Below are 26108 nucleotides of genomic sequence, written 5' to 3'. Positions count from 1 at the left end.
TACTTTGCCCCTTAGTATTTTCATGTAAATTGTTCCTGGTAACCACAATTAATTATTGATCTATTACTTAAGAAGTTTGGAAATAGTCTTTTTACATAGTAGTTAAGTACAAAATGTCATGGAAAATTGTAGATTAATAAAAAAATGTAAATGTAGATTTAACATGATTTTTTCATGTCTATCATAAAGAGACCTAATACAATAATTAAATACAGTATCTCTAAAGGTAAAAGATAATTACATGAATGATGCATGTTTTGAAATATTTTTGAAGGCTTCTCTTTTTTGTAATAGAAAGATTCATAATCTATTTTTCAACCTTTGCTTTAATACAAAATAATTATTATACTATTGAAAATTTGATTAAAACAGGTAAAATTCAGTATATCTGAAACTTTTCATGAGGAGACAGTAAATGCAATATTTTACAGTTATCTATGCGTAGTAAAATTTCAGTGACAGTTGCTCTGCTTTTTAGATAGGGCAGAATTATGTGCATGAGTTGAGCCAGTTTGCATACAATGCTGTTCTATATGCTTTTAAAACCAAAATCACCAAAATATTTCCTCAGAATTTCATTCTTTCCTACCTCAGAACTGACAGTTGTTGACAACTTTGAACCATTCTGCCCATAAAATATGGCTTTCATTTTATGCAGAGACAAAAAATAAACCCACCAAAATATATTTTAGTAAAGAATTCTGAACCCTTCCACTGGCTTACTTGATTTGGTTTGGTTTATGTTTTCATTCTCTTACTACAAGTTAACATGCCTTTTTAATTTTTCTAAGTCATTATTTTTCAGGTTCAACACTGAATACAGGTTTCAGAGATTCATACAGTTTTTTTCTTACAGACTTGGAAATTTTAATACTGAAACTCAAGCATCTGGACTGATCTTGTAAAAAAAAATTCCTTTCTTTTCCTACATGGAGCTTAACATGATAAATACTTTTGAACCCTGTATCTACCTTGACCATATGGACTTCATAGATAAATGCTCATTAATTTTCAACATTTCTGGCTCTGTAGGATGAAATTCTCATTGTTACTTCCTTCACACAGTATTTTAATGAGTTGTAGAATACTTTGGGGAAAAAGCCTTTAGGAAAAAGTCAAATTCATGTGAATATATCCATAATTTTATAAAACTCTTTGCAGTAGATTGATGGAGAAGGCTTCTTCGGTAAACTGCCTTTCCCCTGAAGAGTTATGCAGAATTGTTTAAGGGTTGGGCAGTGAGAGTTTTGAAAGTCCATTCATCAGCTTTCAGATATGCTTTAGCTGTGGGCTACCTGGGATCTGGGAGAGGTATCAGAGTCATTAAAGAGTGGTGGAGTGATCTAGACAGCATCCAAACAATAGATATGCAATGTTTTTATTTTATTAAGGAAATTGTTAGGTAGAGAGACAAAAGAATACAATAATGAAAAAATTAAAATATGCTAACTTTCTTTTATGAATTTTTATATTCTGATTCACAGTTCTTCACAAGGATATCGGTCCTTGCCGAGCAGCGACGATCACAGGAACACTCTCTCGGATTTCTCTAAATGACGATGAAGAAGACAAGGGAACAAACCCTGAAGGACTAAGCTATTCAACGTTGCCTGGAAACGTCATTTCCAAAGTCATTATCCAGCAGCCCACGGGTCTGCACATGCCAATGAGTATGAATGAGCTGGGCAATCAGTGTTTGAAAAAAGAGAACAGTGAATTGCGGAGAACTGTGTACTTATGTACAGATGACAATTTGAGAGGGGCTGATATGGACATAGTCCACCCTCAAGAAAGAATGATGGAAAGTGACTACATTGTGATGCCTAGAAGCTCTGTAAATACCCAGCCGTCGATGAAAGAGGAGAGCAAAATGAGCATTGGCATAGAAACCTTACCACATGAAAGACTATTGCACTATAAAGTGAATCCTGAATTCAACATGAATCCCCCTGTAATGGACCAGTTCAATATGAACTTAGATCAACATCTCGCACCCCAGGAACACATGCAGAATTTGCCCTTTGAGCCTCGCACAGCTGTGAAGAATTTCATGGCCTCTGAGCTGGACGATAATGCTGGACTGTCAAGAAGTGAAACTGGATCAACAATATCCATGAGTTCACTAGAGGTAAGCAATTGAAAAAAAATCTTCCCTTGATAGTCGAAATGTATGCACAGATAGATAGAGATAGAGATGTATAGATTGGTTCATGTGACACTGGATTGAGGGAAAAGAGTCACATTCACTTTGACAGTTATGTGTAATACAAGAATTTGGGGCATGTTGGGATTAAGATTCTGGACACATGCTTTTTCCAGTGGTACATCAGAATCACCTTTTTCAAGATCATGTTTAAAAGAAGGAACCCTCTATATATAAAAAGATAACTATCAGTCATAATTCTTTCATAATGGAAGCCAAGGAGGGCACTCATAAGGAAAAACCAGATCGGATGATTCTCAGGTACTGGAGGTCCCTTGGCTACAAAAGTAATTTCTGCATGGCATGACAAACTTAAACCAAGGTTTGGATTTTCTGTGTGAGGGCAGCTCTTAAAAATAACAGAATTGGAATGTTTTATGGCATTTACCATTGCACAGATGATAAACTCTCTTACAATGTTAGAGGGATGTCTTTTAGAGGAAATGTTTTTGGTCTCAGCTCTTACAAAAATAACCACCACTGAAGTATTTAGTCTTAAATTGTGAACCCTGAGGAGGTCTGTAAATAGAGCAGGCTAAAGTCCAGGACTCTGAGGTCTACCCGTAGAGCTTTTGTATGAAAAAAATAAACTCCTCTCTGCTTCTTTTCAACCCATAAAGTGATAGACAGTAGCCAGCAGTTATCAGTATCAATCATATTGTATCACAATCAACCAAGTAAGAGTTAAAGAATACAATGTCTTATTTTCTATTGACCTACATCATGTTATTGTTCTGTATGTGACTTTTATATCCTTTCTTGAAGTTTTGCTGTAAACCCACTGCTGATATATAATGATGTGTTCAGTATGCAGTGTGATACATGCATTCTTTTATGTGTATTTCCAACTGCTGTAATAGAATAGATTTCTTCATAAAATACTACTTGGTGAAAGACACTATAATTGGTTACCTACCCTGTCTAGCAGAAGTATGCTGTTAATTGTAAGTTCTGGTGTTGCCCAGAGGCAACCGTGTCTCTGTTCTGCCCACAAAGCCATGCCTTATGCCAGGTCACAATGAACAGATCCTGAAAGGCTAGAGTTAACTTGGTGAGCGGTGTAATTTGGAGGCTTTCCCCAACTGGATCAAGGAAATTCTAGACCAAAATGGGAATTTATATGGGATCTAGAATAAATTCCAGAATTCCAGATCAATCTTAAGTGGAATAGGGTTTCTGAGAATCAGTCCCTCGGAACCAGAAGCCTAGTTCACTCCAGAATGTCTACAGCCCCCTCCAGACCAAAGCAACCCACCACTCTTCACTGTAAAGTGACAGAATAGCGACTGCTTCTCTATTTCTACCTTGCATATCCTGCAAACCAGCAAGTCTACTACAGTAATGACCAGGTGAGCACAGATGACATAATGTTCATGCAAAATCACAAAAGTTTTTAAAAGGATTTTCAGTGAGTGTGCATGTGATATAACATCATAAGTAATCATAATTCTGATGCACCACTGGAAAAATCATAATGACCTTATGGAGCCATCTGTATAGAGTGGTTCTGTAAGATGTGCTTAAAGGGCTAGAATGGAATTATATTACAATATTTTGCTTATAATAAAAATACTTTATGTCTAAAACCCTAAGGACCTCTCTGGGTTTGATGTTGTGCAGGTTTTGTGTGCTTGAGTAATAGACTATATTTCCAACTGCTGCTTCATTCAATTTATAATGTTTCCAAATCTCCATATCCTTATTATTAAGCATAAGCATCATATATAACTGTGATTCTGCATTTAAATGACTTAGAAATCATAAGGCTTACATCTTGAAAAGGGAGAAAATTCAGGATTCAGAATGAAAACCCAATTCCTCATTTTCATTCTTTAGAAGAGTTTAATAGTAAATTGCTTATGGTGACCATTTTAGAAGACAGCTGAAAGAATATATAGATGTGGGAATGAATAATAAAAATTAGCATTTATATGGCATCTTTCATTAGCAGATCCTCAAATCACCTTAAAAACATGAATTAATTAATCATCACAACACCTCTGTGCAATGGATAAATTGTTATAATCCTCGAAGTTTGTCCAAGGTTACAGAGCAAATGCATAGCAAATCTAGGAATAGAATCTTCCTGTTCTGATCAGTTTTATATTGTCTAAAAGAGACAGTAATGGGCCTCAAAATTAGCATGAGAATAGTGTTGAAGTTCATTTTAACCCTTGACGGACACTGGGTGTTATGGTGAGTAAGACACAAAGTGGATGAAATACAGGTGCGCACAGCTAGCAGATTTTGGAGATCAGATGGTGGCCAATGCATATGAAGTCGATGGTGTGGCTTTCCTATGAGCAGAGCCCAGCCTGTCACGTGGAGAGGTCACCTCTGCTAAACTGGGTCTGTCACCGGGTGGGGAAGATGATATCTGACAATAGGAAAGAGCAGAAAGATGACTGAAGTATGTACATGGAGACTGGGATCAACAGTAGCCAGGAGGTATCTTGAGTCTTAGAAGCCAATGTGGAATGAAAGTGGGTAAATATGTGGGTAACCCAAGGCTGAGCCATCGGACAACCTGAGTGTCCTCCGGGTGAGAAGGCAGGTAACAGCCACAGGAGCACGCTGCAGGGAATGCAGGGACAGCAGCGTCCAGCCGGGTGGCTCAGCACCCTTTCAAGGATGTAATAGAAAGATGTGCTTATTAACTCAGGAAATTTGCTGCCAAGAAGTGGGTGTTCACAAATTGCCACCATGGGAGGCGGTTGGGGGAAAGAGGAGAGTAAAAGCAACCAGTTGGAGCCTAAGATGTGGTATTCATGAGTAAAAGGGAAGCCAAGGAAAAATACGAGTTGAGGGAGAAAGAAAAAAGCTGAAGAGTGGGCGAGGGTGTGGAAGTATTTACTCCAAGCAGGAGGCAGCAGCGAGGGAGGCTCCCCGGTCCCTAAGGCAGTGCCGGCAGAAAAGGCCCCGTCCTCCTGTTTGTTCAGCTAACCCCCGATTGCTGGGTGTAAAAACGTGTAGTGAATGCATGAAGTTTCTTGGCATAAAAGCATACCCAGATTTTCTCCCTGCCTAATATTACCTTGTTTGTTTCTTTCTAATAATGTGTTATCTTCCATCTTCCCTACTGTATCCATTCCCACTGTGGATTTGTTATGCAATTCTGAACAATTTTAAATTTAGTTTCCACAATTATGGAATAATTGCAATATTAATATGTTAGAATTTCTCCCAATGGCCCCAGCCCTTAGAAGTCCTCTAATTGCTTTGCTTAGGGTTAAGAAGAATTGATTGGCATTAGCACTCAAGTCATTCACCTTCAGTTAATGAGCAAATTGTGCTATGTGCATGGTGTGTATATAACAAGCAAAACATCGCCAGGTGCTGTGGAGCAAGTGCAGAGAGAAAAAGAGGTGGTTCTCTAGCCATCAGGGACTATGAAATAGAGTTTATATCTCGGATTGTGGTTCTACTTATTTATTTCGTGAAAAATTATAGGTACATCATTATAAGAAGACAGGTCAGCATTCGTTTTGAATCATTGAAACACTGATATTTATTCAACATCTCTTAACAACAATTAGATCCAAGCAGTCAACATGTTGTCACTCAGAAGCCCTCCCAGCTCTCATGCATGTCCTGGGCCTGTTGGGCATGGGGTCCATTCTTCACCCTTTTCCCGTGTGTCATTCAGGGTTGATACAGGTTCCTGTGTCACTGGCTTGTGGCCAAGTGAGAAGACTGGCCTCTAGGGAGCTCTGGTGAGACACTGGGGGTTCGGGAAAAGAGAGAATTCCAGGATGTTTCTCCCTCTCTCTCTGCCTCTGCAGCACCTGGGGTCTCTTCAGCTGCCATTCAGTAGTGCGCCCAGCTTCTGCTGGCTGCCTCCGTCTCTGGGCTTAGGGCGCTGTGCCAGCTCCCTTCATCTCCCCAGCTGGGGAGGTGGGGGGCAGTCGCTGCTGCTTCTAGCCCCTGGGTTACCTCATGATCCCTCGTGGTGGCTTCTCAGCCATTCTGTCACTTGACTTCTTTGCAAACAGTTGGCTCAAATGTAAACACATCAAGGGGTTTCTGTTATTCTCCTGATGAATCTTGCTTTAATTTTTATTATTAAAAAAAAGAAACCCTTAACTAATCAGAGTTAGATAATAGATTACACATTTTATCTAAACCAAAAGTTCCAGCTTTTCTGACCATTAATAGCATATAGTATAAACAGTATATCTGAAAACATGCTCTCTCAATTTATAAATGGATGGGCAGAGACATCATTCTAGGCTAAATTTTTATACCCCAGTTTTCCTCCGGCCATGAATTATAGAGCTCTCAGCATAATGGTTTTTAAAGGTAAAACATTTCAGCTAGAATGTCACATCACAGATGCCTCCCTCCCAGCTATTGAGAGGATCAAATTAGATAATGTATGTGAAACCCTTTAAAAATTGTAAGGAGCCCTTCAGATGTAAGGTTGTGTTATTATTATTTCATTTCCCATTATGTCTTGACTTTCTGTGAAGAAGCCGCTATGCTGTACTGAATTGATATTCACGGTCTTAGACTAAAATGTTATGGCCTCACTTGGGAGCTGGGAGACGCTGTCCCTGCAGAAACCATTGCGGAACTGACCACTGCACAGAAGCACCATTTTCTTTTTTAAATTTTTTTCTCGTGCAGCCGTGGTGAAAGGAAGCCTCACCCCTTCTTTAGTGTTTTGTTTTTGCTTCTCAAGTAGGGAATTTTTTATGCAGGCATACAAACAAAAGTATTTCCAACAAAAGTTGTTTTTCAAACTTATTCTTCTTGGGTTTCAATTCCACAGGTATCCTGAATGGTTTCCGTATCAAGGTTTTCTCCGTGAGAGGGTTCATTGCTCATTCTGTATCAAAAACTTTTGATGACAGTCACAGTGCCATTCATGAGTCCATAGAATTTATCCCTCGCTGTGAATCTTTTAGTGTCTTGTCCGGCTGAATTTGCAGTGACACAAACAATAAAGTATTCCCTCTGAGAAATTATTCATCATTGCACAGAGACGCCCTCTCTGCATACACTTGCCAAGTATTCCTCTGAGCAGTCGCACACCATTATGCAATTTCTTATGCATAAATCAGACTAAAGGATGTTTCCCTTCTATTAGTGATAAGCCTGCATTCCTCTCAACCACCTTGAGCCTCTTGGCTGTCAGTCGGTCCATTCTCATTGGTTTTCTTTGTGTATTTAGTCTCCCTGCTTATCCAAATTCTCCCAGAGAATGAAAAGACAAACAGCAGAAAAACCAAACATGGAACAAGTCACATTCTTTCGGATTTGTTTGGCTGCTGCAGTACAGCTCCTTCAGTCATTCATCAGTGATTCTGTAAATGTCAAGGATTCTGTAAATGTCTACGGTCGTGGCAAACCCTGGGCTAAGAGGCTGGGGATATATATATATATGAAAGGTGATCAAGACAGATGTGGATCCTGTCCCAGTGACAAATAAACCCTATGGAAGAGGCCGATAATCGTTAACAAAGGAATCATCTAAAGAGTGCTGTGCCGGGTAATAAGCATGGAATGTGAGGGAGAGACCTCTTTAGATAAAGTGGTCTGGGAAACCTTCTGAAGGGCTGTATAGGGTGGGAAATGAAGTTAAGGAACATGGCTTGTGAATGGCTGGAGGATGAGGGGATGTTTCAGGTAAAAGAAGACGGAGATGGAGTAGGTAGGAGAGACCAGACTTTGCAGAGCCTTGTCAAACAATGGAAGCTACCAAGGTCTGCAAAGCAAAAGATTGTCACGATCATTTCACCGTCCATCCCTCTGATGAAAGGGCAGGATTAGGATCCAGCAACAGCAGGAGAAGGGACAGAGCGGATGGTGGAGGACAGGAGGCGACTGGAGCAGTCCAGACAGGAGAGAAGAATGCCTTTGCCTGCAGAGGTGAAAGTGAACGTGGAGAAGAATGGGCGGATCCAGTGTGTTTGGAGGTGGAACAGAGAGCAGCTGCTGGTAGATTCATGTGTGGGGTGAGAGACACGAAGCAATGAAGGGTGACTCCTGTCTCTGACTTGACTAAGCTGATAATCAACATTTTCTGGGATGGGAAAGACATGAGGAAGAAAAGAATGTTTGAAACTTGAAAGATGGTATTTAACACCGTGGAATGAATTGTATCATCCAGGAGAGAATACGAGAAAAGAAGCAAATGTGGGCATTCAACATTTAGAAGGCAGAGAGATGACAAAGAACCCCCAAAGGAGAGGAAAATGAGCTCCAGCAAATAGGAAAAAAGGAAAAGCTGAGAGATGAGACATATTTTAATGAGAAAATGATTAAGTTTCAACAACTTCTGAGAGTCTAGTAAGATGAGGACAGAAAAATGACCCTGCAAATTGGCCAGATGGAGCCTATCAGAGACCTTGACAGGAAGAATGCTAATGGAATGTCAAGGACAGAATGCAAATTGGGATGAGTCCTAAGTGGGAAATTAGGAAAAAGAAACATCACAGAAGAACTGAAGAGATTTTTTTTTATCCCCAACTATGACAAAAGAGGATTATTTGTATCAGGCTGCTTGGAAGTTAGAAATATATAAACAGAAGGATTTATATTGTCATAAAAGATTTCAATATCACCCTGGCTTATTTTACATTTATATGTAGCAATTTTTCCATTATCGACTTATCAGAAAATTTATTATGACTTGATCGCTTTTCTTAGTTGATTCTCATTTTTTAAACATATAACTATTATCTCTAATCACTTCTATACCTTACAATAATACTCCAGAGAGCTCAGAATGACATTTGAATAAACATGTCAGTCAGTTCCACACACTGAAGTGTTTTGAAAGACCTTCCAACACACCACATGTCTACCAAAGGTGAAAAGAGACTGAAAACAGAATGGAACATTCTGGTTCTTGCAGTACACCATCAATTTCCCAATGCCAGTACTCATTTAAGATAAACTAAAACTAGATTTCACAATGGGAGACAGACACATCATGGAGGGAGAGATGTCAGCTACTCACCTGGGATGGTATCATTCCTCATAAGCTATCCCGTATTAGAATGATTTTTAAGTTATTTTACTCAACACAATTTATTGTAGATCGCCATCAGATTTTCTTTCATGTATCATATTGATGCTTTTTTCTCCTTTAAAAAATAATTGACAAGTAAAATATAATCTACTTGATCTTGCTTTATGCTTAGAAAGCATCTCTGTTCCCCTGCTGACAGCCTGGGATTGACTGGGTCCCTCTGATGTTATTCTTGCTGAGTTCTAGTAACAATCAGAGAAATATCACAGGCAGCTTGGCTATGAAGTACAACAGCTTTTACCACTGAGCAGGTAGCGGGAGCCGGTGGAGAGAACGCAGGGTGTGAATGTGAATCCCGGCTCCTCTGCTTACTACCCAACTTGTGAAGTAAGCAAGTTATTTGAACTCCTCTGGCCCTCAGTTTTTCTCTTTCATAAAGTGGGGATAACAAAGAATACTTTCCCAGCCATCTCATAGGGCAGTTAGCATGGTCACACGTGAAGCACTTCATGAAAGGTTGGAACACTTGGTTTTGTGAGCATATGACTAACATTACACAAATTCTTACCTCCCTTGGGCTCTGAAAATTCTCCCCTTTCTCTACTTTCTAAGTCTTCAGTGCCTCATTTTCCTCTACCTCACCATCCCCACCCCACCCCCACTGTTAAGCTTTTTTGATAGAAATCTGTTTGCTTCATTTGTTCATTTCTTAGTCTAATCCTTCAAGGCTTAGAATTTAATTTTAATAAAATTAAATGGAGACCATCTATGTGTAGGAATGTATCCATTTTCTTTTCTGTATTTCACGTCAGCAACAGGGGACATCCGCCCACACAGGTGGGCTCTGTCTCTGGTGTTCCAGGTTCCCGGCTTTCGTTTTGTGCTCCTAAACAATGGAGCCTTTATTGACATGTATCCATCAGCATTTCCAGCTCTCAGGCAACACAGCTTTGCATTCAGAAATGAAAGGGGCAACCTGTGGCTGTCACAACCCTTGGCAACAGAGACCCCATCATCTCGGGCAGCAGAAGGGCCTCTTACTCTGCCCGCTAGCTGAACTTTTCTCAGAAGATTTCACTGCTTAATTTTCAGATGGAACGTAAAGCTCATGACTAATATTCTATAATTGCTTAAAACTGTTTCTGTGCTTGCATTTTGCTGTAGTAAGAACTTTGCTTAATGTATTCTTACAAAAATGTCCCGCTGAGTCACAGGGCCAAGAAGGCAAAGAATCCAAGAGCAGGATGGAAACACTGACAGTCAGTCTAGCAGGTTGTAGCGAAGCCTGATGGGTTACATTGTTGCCCGATTTTTATACAGCACAGTTACACAGCAATAGTGGCAGAGAGGTGGTAAAGGAGGGCTGGGTTAAATGCTCCCCCACACACTTCTCTCCTCTTGGGAAGTCACCGGGCCTAAGTAGGGTGACACTGCAGACACCGAGCACCGTGAGGTCGACATGCTGTTTCCATTTAAGAAGGCAGTGTCCTGAACCCTCACCTTGATTGTACTTGAAGACCCAAAACCAAATATTTCAGAACTGTTGAACTTTATTTATTCTTAAACAAAATCTTTCTTTTGGTGTATCACCTTCTGTGTACTGAAACATGCTTTTGGGAGTTGGTTACAAAGGGATGTTCTGATTCTATAGCAACAGTTTTTAAATAGTCATGTTTTTTAGTGAACCTTGTTTGTGCCTTCCTGTCTCTCCTAATGTTCCACAGTCACAAGAATCTCTCCCCTGTCTTGGTAATGATTCCCTGTTAGGTTATTGAACTTTAAATTGTAGATAGTGAGATAGGAGAAGAGGAAAAAAATAGGAGACATAGGTTTAAAGGTGTACGTATTTTTCCAACTGCCTGAATATTACTCCCTTTTAATATTTATTAATTGTCACTGTGTTTTATCCCTACTTCCTCCCTCAAAAAAGCCCAATTAAAGAAAAGCAACTCTTACATTGGAAACTTTGTTCCCTAAAAATTCAGAGGACTCTTTTTAATATTTACCAATTACCTCCTTCTATAACTAATCATTCTAAGAATCCAGTGACTTCTTCGAGCAGATGTTAAGTATACTTCCCCTACACTAATATTCACATAATCACATTAATTTCATTTAAATTGTTTCCTGATGTTATCAGACCTACTGCTTGATTATTTTATTAATGCATATTGATTTATAATTAGATTCAGGAACTGTTTTAAGAGTTGGAACCACAGAGGAATTCTGTGAGATAGTTACATCTACATTTACATTTTGCTGGGGTGTGGACTATTTGTTCTTTTTACTAATTAGAAGAAATACTTCAGTTTAGACCAAGAAATTTGCAGGTAAGACTTGTATAGATAGCACTCTGGAACTCAGACCGAGAGCCAGATAGAATTTAGTAGAAATGAAAGCTACAGGTGGGTTGGTGGGAGGTCTTGAGGTGGCTAGATGATTTTTCCTACACAGCTTTCAACCCTTTTTGTCTATGAAGTAGTTTTGCTATAGATAGACCTAAAGTCTCCTTCAAAATTGAAATTTTTGTGTCACTGTACACAGAAATTTCTCTCCACTGAAAAAGTGAAGTTAAGAGGTCAAAATGAGAAATATGCTATTTTTTATATTCCTCAATTTTAAAGGAAGTTCAAAGTGAAAATAAAATAATTTGGATGAAAGTTTGAGATCAGAAAAATTTTTGCATGTTCTTATATGAAGGCAATACTTGTAACAGAGAAGCTGGACTGTTTTATTTAAACTAATGATTTTCATTTAATTTGAAAGACTAAATATAACTTTATTGGTTTTTCTTCTTTTTAAAAAATACCTAACAGAGGAGAAAATCACGATATTCAGACCTTGACTTTGAGGTAAGTTTCTATGGATTTTCAATATAATTTTCATTACTTTAGTTCAAAATTGATATATAATCACTTAAACATACTGCTCTGTGCAGCTGTGTAGGTGTTCTACTTATTTTTAAATGAGAATTCAAACATTAATTAAAATCCATATTGTTGCAGAAGAAAAATTTAAAGTTCTAATTGCTTTAAATGTATGATTAAACAGATTTTTCAGACAAGTGAGGAATCCATTTTATAATTGGTAAGATAAGTGGGCAATTTATGGTGAGGGTTGCCCTCGGTCTGTTTGTTGGGAGATGAGAACATTGGTTTCTTAATTTTTCATGCTTAGAACAATTGCACTGGCTTTGCTTCAGTCACGCCTGAAGAGAGTCTGGGGGGGGGGCTTCGGCTGGTTGTGGGACTTGCCTTGTGTCCTGATTCCTATTATGCAAGTTCTCTGTGGTATATTCCAGATTCTTTTTTTTCCAATAGCAAGTGTTGATTCAATGTGCTCCTATGTTTTGTAAATGCCTTCTCACAGATATAAACAAGATGAAGATGTTCATTTTCCAATTTACATTGAGTTTATATTGATGCCATAACATCAATACTAGAAATTACTGAAATCATACCATTTGAGCAGCTCACGCCAAGCACAAAATTAATGATGTTTGAGCGTCACATAAAATGCACTTACGCATCTTGATAATTGGATATGATTCATAATCTGCTGACATAATTGGATACACTATAAATTTCTCCAGAGTATTTGTGCTGTTCTGACGCCTGCATAGAACTCAGTACTCTTAGCTGGTCCTCCTCAAATTATGGAAGCCTCCCAGAACCTGGAAACTAATGCAATGATTGTATTTATGTAGATGAATGTTGTAGCTCAGCAATGTACACTTCAGGTATCAAAAGTGAGACTTAATTTTTATTTACAGCAACGGTGAACAAGCTCTGGTTTTACCAATTCCAAAGAGAACTGGTCTTTTTTAGTAGTATTTCAGACTACAAGATACAAAGTAATGATAAACACTCTGGCCTCAATGATTATGGGGCAAAATTTCATACTGATGCAGCTCAATTGTAGCAACCTGGCATGTGATAAAAATATCATTTTATTGTAAGTTTTAGAGTGAAAGTATCCAGACTATAAATTCAAAGAGAAACTATTCAAAGAGAAACTAAGAAAAAATCCTTACTTTTAGGTTCTCAGTGCCTTTAAAGGGACAGATTTCCCATTAATTCTTCAGGTTACCAAAAGTAAAGGATCATACTGTGTATATTTTTTGTCCTGAAAGCAGTAACTTGTTATGACAGTACAAAGGAAAGGAAGTGGGAACTAACCCACTAGGCATCAGTGACAAAATACAGTAAAAACCTTGATCGAGAATTAAGCTTCAGTACAACCAGTTATGTAATCACAAGTGCTAAAAAAAAAAATGGAATCATACTGTGTCATTTGGAGCATTAGAAAAACTATTTTTTTTTGTACATTCTCTGTGGCAACTGGTAGCAGATTCCTTAAGCCAATACGTCTTCCTGTGCTTAGTACTCCGGTGTAGAGCCATGGCATTATCAAAACATTTGCTGATAATGGAAAGATTTTGCAATACAACCCTGGATATTTTCTTTAGCTCTTTCATTGCTATAGTTATTGCAAAAGCTATAGGCATCAAAATTTAGGGGGAACTTTGAGTACCCTTACATTGCAAACCATTTAGCTCTGCTCCCCTTATTCTGTGTGCAGGTACAGTTATACGGCAGATACCTCAGTGGTGGTGTGCAGAAAGATTATTGCCAGATTTAAATGTTGATGAAAGTCAATACAATCTATTTGTGCTTTGCGGATGGTCCTTGAGGAAGAGTCCAAGTTGCCCCTCCCCTTTTCATCCAGGCTAGGTACATTTGTTTATGTCAAGCTTTTTTAATAGTCCCCCCAGCTACTACCATGCAAACTTCACCACACAGTGGCCCCTGAGGCATTTGCCTCCTCGACTCCCAAACACATCTTCCCTTTAGGCCTCACACATTCCGACATAACAAAACAATACTCCCTCAACTCATATACTCGTAAAACTCTGTAGCTAGTAAGAGAGTTACAGCTGGGGAAAAGTCCTTTCAATGTAACCAATCTCCAGGACAGTATTGCATTGCTAGAATAAGTAAAACAAAGGATGGACTAGTCATAAAATGTAGAACACAGCTTCTTGCTTTCTGGGTAGTATTCAGAGACCACGGTAGTGAGATTCCTGTGTTCTTTAATAAAGCCCTTTAGTGGCTTTGCATGCTGGCTCCAAGATCTGGTTTACAGTGTTAACCTTAAAAATTTAACAACAGAGATTATTGAGCAGCAAATGAGTTAATTTAGGAAGAGCGGAGGAATTGTAATCTGGGACATGCAAACTGTGATGAACAATAGGCAAGTCTGGAGGACACAGGAGAGTTTTCCTGGAGGAAAGGAGGACACTGGAAGGGCCTTTGAACAAACATTCATTAGAGGGAAATGAGAGTTCGAAGTGGTGGTGGCTTCTCCCTGGCCACAGGCAAGGGTGAGCTTGTTGTTGACAGCGGGAGGGCATGTCTTCCTTCTTCCTGCTGAATCGTGCAAGCTGCAACAAGGGGTGGCAGTGCATCTGAAGTCCCCTTGGGGCTTCCAGGCGTCATCTTGAGTGAGGTTTTCTTTATTCAGTTTTACATTTCCCCCTTTTGAACAAGCTCTTTCCTCAAAAGCATTGCTGATACAGAGTCAGGTTTGCCAAGTTTAGTGGTTTTGTCCCTTGGTGCCAGGAAGGACCTTTCCTGCTTGTCATTTCTCACAAGGGAAGGAAAGTACACTGTGATTAGAAACCATTTAAAGCTACATTTGAGTTGCAAGGATGGGTAGGAGGGAGAACTCTCAGGCATTTCCCATTTAAAGTCTGTATCCTATCCAGGTTGTAAGCATTGGAGATCATCTTGAACCACTGAGTCAGCATCCCCCTATTGGGTACATTGTTTCTGCAAAGGTTTCACAGGCAGCAGGCACAAAACTTAACAATGATTATACAAGACAAAATGAAGAACAGGATAATAGTCCAATTTGTGTAATAGTCCTAAAGCAGGATCCCAAATCTGAAGGTAACAGCTAAGTAGATCAGAAAACCGGGGGTCATCTAGATTTTCTCATAGCCTGAAAAAATATTACTCAAAATTCCAGAGGTTTCCCCCCTTAGAAATGGCCTGGGAGATACAGAGGCTGGCACTGTTCTTCCAGGCCAATGCCAGAGTAAAAGGAAGAGAGAGTTCTATGTTTAGTTGAAATATGAAGTCTTTTAAGAAGAAGCAATCTGCTTCAATGTCAGATACTTCTCTTCCTAGTCAGTTTGCAGAAATCTCTAGACTTTGTACAAGACTAGATGGTAGTTCAGCCTCCTTTAGCTGAGAGATGTGTATCTGAGGGATGTCCCTGAAACCCATCACTCGAGTAGTGACAAGAACCTGGTATAGTCCCTTTCAAGGAGGTTTAAGGACAGCATTTGTTCTTACTGATCAGGGTGGAGAAAAATTGGAAACATTAGTTTGGAGAGTTGTAGCCAGATACTTGAAAAAACTAGAATTTAAGATGTAGTCCAGTTTACTATCTAAAAAAAATCTCAAAGACAAGATCAGAGTCTAATATAGACAAAGATTCAAACAAAATTTTTCTCTCTTCTTTGTTAAGAAAAATGAGGATAATCACAATAGAACAAATTTTTTGAATTAAACTAGGTCTGATTGTTTACATAAGTGTAGAAAGAATGATCGGCCATGTAAGTCTCAGACTGCTTCACGGGAACCTTGTAAGCAAGACACCAGCTTGATTTTCCCAAGGAGCTCTATTGGCAGCATGAAGTCAGCCTGAGTTCCTTAGAACCTGCCTGGGTCTATGTGAGTCTGTGCCCATCTCTCTCAAACACGAAAATCCAATCAGAGCCTTGGTAACAGAGTCAATATTTCCGATTGTTGTTACAAGGAGAACAGAGTCTTATTGAATGTATGCAACTAACTAACTATATTGCCATGATTTCTGAATTCTGGAGGGATCAACTAAAGAGAAAAAAGTAGATATTTCATCCTTGTTTACAAAGGTATATTTTATCAAATTGCTATACGTAAGTCCAGGGAGAGGAAATTCCGGGGCAAAATACGTCTAAAAACCGAAATCAGTCAAAGGGAGAAATAAAGTTTAAAACCCATTTATAGCTTGCAAACTGCAGTCCCGGGGCCGTCTCTCTCCTCTGCTCCTGAAGCAGCCAGCAAGCAAGCCAGCCCCTCCCCTTAAACTCTCAGGTTCAGACACGCCCTTGGTTGCCCATTGATATGGAGATGATCCTCTCTCCACCCGTGAGGATATGCAAATGAACTAAAGCCAGGCCAGATACTATGGAAATGTTATAATTTTACCCACACTGTATATCATAAATAGCTTTCAAGAGAGAAGAAGAAAAAAGGGTCCTTTATATCTGGGAAACAAAACATTAAAGAACCAGCAATGTTTCAAACAACAAATCATAAAAATTATAATCCTCCTCCTCAGTTCACCGAGTTGCATATTGTTAATTCTTATTCTGCTTGAGTCCAGTTTTTCCATTAGTTCTGGAAATTCTTGGTTCAATTTTATAATCTCCAAGTTATCAGAAATCTGTGCTTTGTCAGTGTTCTTTCCATGAATCTCTTTGAAGATGAATTACTTTTGTAGGTATACCTTTGTAAAAGCATCAGAGTAAAACAATAACTCCCTACAAGTGACAAAAATACTTAAAATACCCATTTTTAAAAATCTCATGAGAGTTCATGATCATGGAGTTGAAAGGAAATTTGGTTATTTCTATGACATGCAACATTTTAAGATACTAACTGAAATTATGACTGATAACATTATATCATGACAGATTTCCAGGAATTTCAGACAATTTCTAGAATAGTTATATTAATAACATTCATTTATGCAACATAAACTAAGAAAATTTAACATCACTTATTTGACAATGCTTCCCATGTAATTTAGCATATCAAATAAGCCTAATTAAGCATCTCTTATAAGGAGAGAAGGACAAACCCTTTGAAATGTTTCAGGAACCCTCTGCAAAAAATCAGTTAGTTCAAGGTCAAAAGACTTTATTTAGAGTTTTATTTGGAGAAGTTTGTCAGAAATACCAAAAATATTTTAAATACTTGGTCAAGGAGGGTCATACTTTATATGAAATAGTACTTAGTTATCCATTCAGCCATGGTAACAATAAAAGATGTTAACAGCAAATATAGAAAGTCACATAGTTCTGAGTAAAAATTTAGCTCTTTTAATATCAGAAAGACTCAGTTTACCTAAGTAATTAAAGAACTGATGAAGGTAGCAAACACAGATTAATTTAACAAAACAAAATCTTTGTTGAGATTTTTTAGGCTTTTATTTTAAAAGGTTAAAAAAAAAACAATTTTACAATCTTATATCAAAACCAGACCAATAGTCCATGTAAGCTCTCTCCTTTCAGCAGATGAAAGTTAAAGTTTTAGGATCCATAGTGTACTTATACAAAACTAATTTGTAAAACCTTTATAATATCTAATCTTATCTAGCTCAATCATAAATATCTTTCCCCAAGATTACTTTTCTGCAAACCTTCTGCAACTATGTCCATCTTAGTTTGTTCTTTATTCTCTTTCCCTTAGAAATAATCAGCTTTACTTCAGAACAAAATTACCCTAATTTTCCTCAACGAAAACACATCTCCATACCTCATACTTTTTCTAACCAAAAAATGTATCCTATTTTCCTTACATACAGAGTTGTTTCCCTTAGTATTCCTAGTAGCTTTAATTACATATTTTTTAGATTAGATGTATTAGAATTCTTAGCCCTTAGAAAACTTAATTTCTAAATAAAAACTAAGCAATTATGAGCTGTCTTTTACATTAACTTTTTTTAGGTTGGCAATTTTGTGAATACATTTCATAGTTTGTAGAGATACCTCCTCATAATACAGTTTTTCAGTGTGGAATGAAAGATGTCTATTAATAGACCCAAATATCTTTTGTTTCTCTGTAAAAAGAAGCCAGGAGGAACTAGACCTATATTCAGTAATTAATGTTTCAGTATTCTGTCTTATTTGGAAATGATTAGATATTCAATGGGCATCCATCATTTAATTTAAGTTAGTAAAACCTTAAGGTTTTAGGTTACTAAAAAGGAAATTATTTTAAAATTTCACCTAAAAACTGTTTATCCTACTTACTTACATCTACATCTACTTTACTGTTCTTAACAACTGTGTTTAGATTACCTACAAAACTTACCGAGACACTAGACAACTAGCTACTATTTTCTTGCTGACAAATTTCATAAGAGAGATAACATGAACTTACAGGACATTTAGTAAGCCTAGGTAGAACAAAACTTTTATATTTGATCTGATAACTTTATACACCGATTTTAATTATACCAATGATCTTAAACTAGTTTGCATACTGGGTATTTTTTCCGGATCATATAAACCTGAAAAATATTTTCTTTCTATTATATTTCTGAGAATTTATATCAGTGCTTAATTTTCAAGCCAATTAAACAGAGATCGTTTTTTTTTTTTTTTTGGTTTTCTTTGCAATCCTATGTATTTCCTTTTTTTTTTTTTTTTCTTTTTTTGAGAGGGCATCTCTCATATTTACTGCTCAAATGGTCGTTAACAACAGTAAAATTCTGTATAGGGGACTCAATGCACAATCATTAATCAACCCCAAGCCTAATTCCCAACAGTCTCCAATCTTCTGAAGCATAACGAACAAGTTCTTACATGGTGAACAAGTTCTTACATAGTGAATAAGTTCTTACATGGTGAACAGTGCAAGGGCAGTCATATCACAGAAACTTTCGGTTTTGATCACGCATCATGAACTATAAACAGTCAAGTCAGATATGATTATTCGTTTGATTTTTATACTTGATTTATATGTGAATCCCACATTTCTCCCTTATTATTATTATTTTTTTTTTAAATAAAATGCTGAAGTGATAGGTAGATGCAAGATAAAGGTAGAAAACATAATTTAGTGCTGTAAGAGGGCAAATGTAGATGATCAGGTGTGTGCCTGTAGACTAAGTATTAATCCAAGCTAGACAAGGGCAGCAAAACATCCACGGATGCAGAAGATTTCTCTCAAAACAGGGGGGGTGAGGTTCTAAGCCTCACCTCTGTTGATCCCCAATTAAACAGAGATCCTTTTATAAATCAATGTGAGCAATTCCATCAGGAGGTAGAAAAATACCATATTTATAATGTTATGTCATAGCAATACATAAATATGTAGATGCAAAGACCTTAGAAGACACTTTGTTTTTTTTTTTTTAATTGATCCACTAATCTCAGGACATAATTCATTTATAAAAACCTTTGAGGATCTTCCCTGGGTTTGAAATTCTTGAATCATGGCCCTTAGTTGTGTAGAATGAGGAAGCAGAGCGTATGGAAGAGGTGAGCATCGCAGAAGAGAAAGAGGAAGCCAAAGCTGGAGACAAAGAGAATGCAGAAGGGGAAAAGGACTCAGAAACCTTTCTGTGCTCTCTCAGTTGTTTGCCTTGATGAGTTTAGAAGCAGTGTTTGTAAAGAGGTGATTTTAGAGTCGGGTGTATTTGGAAGCCTCCAGATACCAATTAAAATAGGCTCCCCATTCACTTTGTTTGAGAGCCAGAGTCTTCTAATTTGGTTCTGAGATAAGTAAGTTTGGGGAGGCCAAAAATTCCCCAGAATGGCTATTGGAATCCTAAGTTATTTTGGTTAAGTTGGTCCATTTAGTTAATGCTCATAAGGAAGGGCCATGATTTTGAACATAATACTGGCTAGGGTTCCAGAAGGAGGGACCCTCCTGAGAGACTTTAGGGAATTGGGATCCCATACTTCAAAACCAGAAATACAGAAAACAAATGAGTACTCACCTAAAGGATGATGCTTTGAAGAAAACGGACCCTGTATAAAGTTGGAGAGCACAACCAAAAAGAAAGAGTTCAAATCTGAGAAGAGGCTTACCAAGTCAGAAGGCAAAGGATTTCTGAGGGAAACAGAGTGCAAGGGGTGCCACACACAATGCCGAGAATCATTAGTTCCTCAGAGATTCATCTCTTTTGGATCCCACTTCTGCCACCTTGTAATATCCACCTTAAAATTAAACAACAGAGATTTCTGAGCAGCAAATGAGTTTATTTAGGAATAGTAAAGAAATTGCAATTCAGGACATGCAGACCATGGAGAATCCTGGGCAAATGAGGAGAACAAAAGAGGAAAGCGTCCTTCTCTAGAGGTAAGGAGGAGGTTAGGAGGAGTCGTTGTGAATAAAAGCTCGTTAACAAAGTGAGAGCTCACAGTGGTGGCCACTTTCTGCTGCTGGGTTGGGGGAAGTATTTATTTTTCCTGATGAACTATGCTAGCTGTGTCAAGTGGTTGTGTGTAAGAGCTCCCCCTTTATGGCTTCCTGACTCTATTTTGAGTGAGGTTTCCTTTATGTATTTTCACTAGAGTAAGCATTCCATAAATTTTTGTTGAACAAATGATGAAAAATTGGATTTCTAAATCCAGTTTTCTTTAATAAATAATTATAGTACATTTTATCTGAGTTGGGGCAGAAACCAGTATAGAAAATGTGCCACCATGGAGGTAACCTCAAGTACAGCCACATTAGACATCAAAGACATCCACATCATGTATAATTCAATGAAGTGAATGACAGGTAGAAATTCCAGGAGGAGGTAAACGCGTGGGGGTTGGCTAAGGGGTGGCATGCTCAAGAGACAAGTGAAAATTCACAGAAACATCGTATCTATGGAGGAAAAGAAAAGGGAATTAAAAAGCCATTTAAAGAGCTTTTACCCCAAGGGAGGAAGTTTTACCTAGTTTGTGGTGAAAAGCTGCTAAAGCTTTTGTATTACATTTTTGTTTGTTTGTTTTTTAGTGAAGAATGATTTGCTTCAACTAGGGCTTATAAAGGTGTATACAGCAGTAATAGGAAGGAGGGATTGGTATGGAGTGAATGAGGGTTTGAAATACAAATTAGGAAGTGACTAGTCCAGGAAAGAAGAAACGAGAATCCACTTCCTGGAGGTGATAAGGAAACAATGAGATAAAGGGACCATGGGGGGTTAAGATCTATGGAATTTGGTCCATAAGTGAACATAGGGAAAGAGGTCAGGGGTGCAGAAAAAAGAAGACTGCAGATCTGAGCCTGAGTTTCTAGTACCATCAGCAGATCCAGGGAAGTTAAGGAGACATCCAGCTAGGATGAGGTGCAGTTTAATACTTTGGGGATTAAGGTGCGTAATATGGTATTACATCAGAAATATTAGGCAGGTAGGTTAACTTGTCTGCCTTGGGTTGAACCTAAAGTTCAAGGAATTCTTAGGAATGCAATTACAAACATCCATTCTGAACCTGTATTAGACAATACTATCTATTCCATGTTAAAAATGAAAAATAAGTATCTAGCCATTTATCTTCCAAAAAAATGGGGATAAACTTTGTCACATTCTTACATGCAACCATGAAGCCTCTTAAAAACACCTTAGAATGTTCTTTTTCAGCTCCTAATGAACACCACACATCCAGCACACCCATGCTCCTTAGACTGGGAAGAAAAAATCAATACAGGACCATCGTGGCCCATCTTTGTGGGGACTGGAATTTTTACTGGGAGAGTTTGAGGGACATAGTCAAGTAAGATAAAATATTTTATATTTTATATTAATATGAACACAGCTAAGCTCTGACATAGAAGATAGACTTATATTAATTTCTAAATAATAAAGCATACGATTTCAAGTGAATGTCTTACCTCTAAAAGACCCCTTTCTACTTTGTCCCTGACCCTCCACAGTAAGTGTGTCCCTAAAGGCAGTCAGCACATTTAGGGAGGAAAAGTTTGAGCAATCTAGTCCTATGCTCTATCCATCTTTTCTATATTACTAAATTTAAACTGCTGCAAAATTAGTATTTGCAGCAAGTATACTCTTGAGTGGCAGTGACATAAACAAACAAACAAACAAACAAGTAAATAGTTCAGTTTTTTAGATCCTTTGTCCAGTTTCTTTTAAGCCCTGGATACATATTCATTCAAATAGAAACATGCTTGAAACAGAAATTGTAATGGCAGGCTATGAAGAGAAAAAGATGATTTATGTATGAAGAAAGGTACATAAATCATCTTTTCCTCCACAATACAGCTTCAGGAATCAAGCTTAATCCTCGAAGTGTGCATTGCTTCCCTAACCTGAGGTTGGACAACCACTTCAGACTAGTTTTTATCAGCTTGTTTGGGATTGGGGACTACATGCAAAGCGGTAAAGAAGAAAAAATAACCATAGGTTTACACTAGGAAATATAGACAGAGGCAGTATAGCTTTATAAAATCCTGAGGCTGCAAAAGATAATTTAGGCAAGGTGCTCTCCAATTCCTATCAGCACATGATTTCCAGGAGTCGCAATCTAAAGTGTATAGTCAGAAGATTCCCCAACTTTTTCTAACAATTTCTCTCAATCTTTACAAGTCCATATATTGTGATGCCTATCTTATTTGTAATTCAGACTTGAAGAAATCTCAACTCCGTGATCCGTACTCCTTAATGTAGAAGAGAAAACCTCCAGTTTATCGCAAGCCCACATAGAGGCCCTTTATAAGTCACTTGTATGGAAAATAATGGAACCCAATGGGATCAAAGCAGGATTGTCCAGGGCCAATAAAATCAGTCCTCCTTCCAGTGGGGAGACCCCTTAAATAGGAGAGAAGGCAAGATTTGTGATGGCTTTCCATGTTGCAGCACCTTCCTGGGCATATATACAGATGGACCATCGCATTCATTTACTTTATTCCTTATACATTTTTTCAAGCGTCTGCTGATGGCCAAATACTATGCCAGGTGTCACGAATAAAAACATGAGTAAGTCACTCTTTAGGGCAAGGTGTTCAGAAAAAAGATAAGGAGACCGGACCTTCAAAAGATAGTCGCAGTACTGTGGATAGTTGCAGGGTGATCGGTATACCGGGTTTAGGGCTCAGTCCTGTAGGCACCTACAGTGTTTCGTCTTTTCCATCGGAATAGGGCATCATACAGACTTCAGTAGTCTGAGAGGGGTGCTCCCTGAATCTGGGGGATACATGTAAGAATTCAAAGAGACTCGGCTTTGGATTCAGAACAAACGCCAGCTCTTTCACTAACCGCGTGAGCACGGGAGCTTTGCTGAGGCCCTTGAGCCTGAGCTTCGGGCTCCTAATCAGTCAAGTGAGATCATGGCTACGACTACTGCCTCCGAGGATTATGGTGAGGATTAAGAAAGATAATAATGACAGCCATTCCTTAAGTGATTTATATCCCTTTTTAAATCTTCAAAATAACGCTGCAGGGTTATTCTGACTACTGAAACTGGGCTGAAGGGGAATTAGAGTTTGTGCCTGGAACCACAGGGCTTGAAAGTGATGGGATTGATAGGTAAAGCCAGCTGGGTCCACACCCAAAGCTGGCAGATTTGACAAATCCTAAGTAATTAATCTAGGAGATTACCTGGGATATAGTAGGTGGTCAAGACATTCACGGTTTTTACATCTCCATTTTTTTCAGATACCTGAAATTTCCTGAAAGTGTTTTGCAATTGACCACTTTTTCTCTAATGTGAACAATTAATAGGCTACAAAGGCTGCCTCCCTCGAGGTACAAAAATATAAAATGAAAGAGAGATGTCCCATGAAGTAAGCTACTCTGGAGACAGTCGTTCTGTGCACTCGGGTGGATGGTCCTCTGGCGATGGGGATTTTGCACAGAAATGCTGGGTAATAATAATCGTAGTAGAAGGGAGCATCACCAAACGCTTAACTTCATTGTAAAGGATGCCTATAATATCCGACAGACTTTACAACTAAGGGAACCTGAATTTATATATATTGCCAATTAGAATGTATTTGCTTATTTAAATTAAAAATCCACATGAGTTACAGTTTTATCGTCTTTACAAGGTTTTGGAAAACTGACTTCTAAATTAAACTTCTCACAGAAGTCAGTTTTTTTGGGATGCAGGATATCTAAGTCATAAAAGAAAGAAAGGAAAAGCTAAACAGATAACCCTAAGGTCAGTGAAACTCCAAAAACAGACACTAAAATGGAGCAAGATTTGTAAGCATGAAAACTTCCAGTTAGATGGTTAAGACCATCAAAAGCATGAGTGTTGCAAAAAAATAATTTTTCAGACAAGACAAATAAGGGGAAACCCTGGTTACTTACGAAAACTAAAACCACAGCTATGTTGTAACCCCAGAACTTTGCTGGGGTAGAAACTCACCAGTATTCTCTGCGATGCTGGCTCTCTTGTCCATGGAACCTTCCATGCCAAAAAGGCTGAAAGGTGTCCTTGAATCTGAGCAAGAAGGCATCCTGCCACGACAGCTACACGAGCTGTTGACTGGCAGCTCTACTGTGGCACTTCTGTCAGTACCACCAGGCCACCGTCGCTGTGGTGATTTCTGCCTGTGCCAAGGTGGCAATTTCAAATTAGAATGATTATCTGGCATGAGGATGTATTTGCAATTGATGTTTCTAAGTAGGAAGGGCCCCAGATTTCAGCATCCAAATTTTTCATTTGTTTCTATATTCATTTCAGTGTCCTTTTTTAGAAGAACTCCTAGTGGCTTTCATGAACCTATGTGTAATATTGTAAAATGCTTTTTTGTTTATGAAACATTATATCCACCATATATATTTCTGGATATGTCCCGACAACCCACCTCCTCAGAATAAATCCACTCAGAATCAGGTGCTAACCAGGCAATCAGAATGTAATTATAAAAACTCCAGTTAATGTATCCTGACATCCATGGGATGTATTTGACAGTTGGTCTGCATCATGAATCCTGTTTTTTCCAACATGAGCTAATTGGTTGCAAGAAGCAGTGTGGCATTGACTAACAAAGGAAAGAGAGCTGTGTTGGAAAAGTGTAGGAAAATTGCCCTCTTTGGCCAGGGATCGTATGGACCTAATTGACATTTCCAACAACGTGAGAAGGTGTAGTCAGAATCCAAGGCAAAGTCAGAATCCTTTTATGAGATGAAAGAGAAATGGAGACCATGCAGACAAAGTGACCACATGCCACCTTAATACGAGTGAGCTATGCCAATGATATTAACTCTCTGGAAAGGAACGATCTCTTTGAGGAAAAGGGATTTGGGCTTAAGATTTAAAATTCTACTAGAAATTCTCTGATTTTTACAAAATGGGAGAAAGAGAATAAATAAGATGCAGAAATAACTGATAAGAGAATTTTCAACTTAAAAATGAATTCGTAAAAATTTGAGAACCGGCCTCACTTGGATTTATCTTAGCAAATTCTACATCACTTACATAATAGCACCATTTGTTTTCCTTATCACAGTTGTAACTTTTAACACTTATTTATGTAATTATATGATTAATGCCTATACCCTCCATTATACTTAAAGCTGTAAGAGGACAGGAAGTGCACCAGATTTTTCACACCATTGTTACCCCAGCATCTAGCACAATATTTTGTGCTCATGAAGATGTATTAACTGAAAGAATGAAATATCTTCAGAGAAATGTCAGTAGTGTGACATCCCTCCTGCTGCACCCCAACAAACAGTAACTATATAATAAGATTCATTATGAAAAAGACTCTTCGTAATGTACAGCCAAAGTCAATATTATGATGACTTTAAAAAGGTTTTTTTAAAAAGGTATTCCATATAACACAAATCCGTATTTTAATCAGTGTTTTAGGACTTGGTATTAGTGAGAGTATTTGCTTCCCTAAGTTTAGAATGTACTGTATTATTTTTGCCAGCTACATAGTCCTCAAAATCCCTCTACTGAGTTGCTTATGCAAATCCTCCCTCTCATCAATCTTCACCAGCCATTACCAGTCAAATTATGTTTGCCTGGTGTTTCTCTGTAGATCCTGCAAATCTGTTTCCTGTACACTCCCCAAAACTGATGGGAAGTTAATTGCTGTATAATTGCTTGCTGTGTTTCATGTCCCCATCATGAGTAATGTTGCCATGTTCTCATCCTCAAACAACTGATTTGTCAACAGCCAA

The 26108-nt window shown here is 38.2% G+C and overlaps 1 protein-coding gene and 1 long non-coding RNA gene across 5 annotated transcripts in view; one reads left to right on the top strand and one right to left on the bottom strand.

The window, feature by feature from the left end:
• Positions 1 to 26108, bottom strand: part of LOC118971389 (uncharacterized) — an 81936-nt gene that overhangs the window by 11498 nt on the left and 44330 nt on the right. The gene's annotated exons all lie outside the window — the stretch shown is intronic.
• Positions 1 to 26108, top strand: part of ADGRB3 (adhesion G protein-coupled receptor B3) — a 654669-nt gene that overhangs the window by 613846 nt on the left and 14715 nt on the right. For all 3 annotated transcript variants that reach the window (XM_037012618.2, XM_037012617.2, XM_037012616.2), the window contains 2 exons: positions 1485 to 2128; positions 11996 to 12031. In XM_037012618.2, the coding sequence (XP_036868513.2) occupies positions 1485 to 2128; positions 11996 to 12031 (680 nt within the window). The remainder of the gene's footprint in view (positions 1 to 1484; positions 2129 to 11995; positions 12032 to 26108) is intronic.

Source organism: Manis javanica, chromosome 16, assembly GCF_040802235.1.
Source record: "Manis javanica isolate MJ-LG chromosome 16, MJ_LKY, whole genome shotgun sequence".
In the NCBI taxonomy this organism is placed as follows: domain Eukaryota; kingdom Metazoa; phylum Chordata; class Mammalia; order Pholidota; family Manidae; genus Manis; species Manis javanica.
The sequence above is the reverse complement of the archived record's forward strand: the minus strand, read 5'-3'. Positions and strand labels throughout refer to the sequence as shown.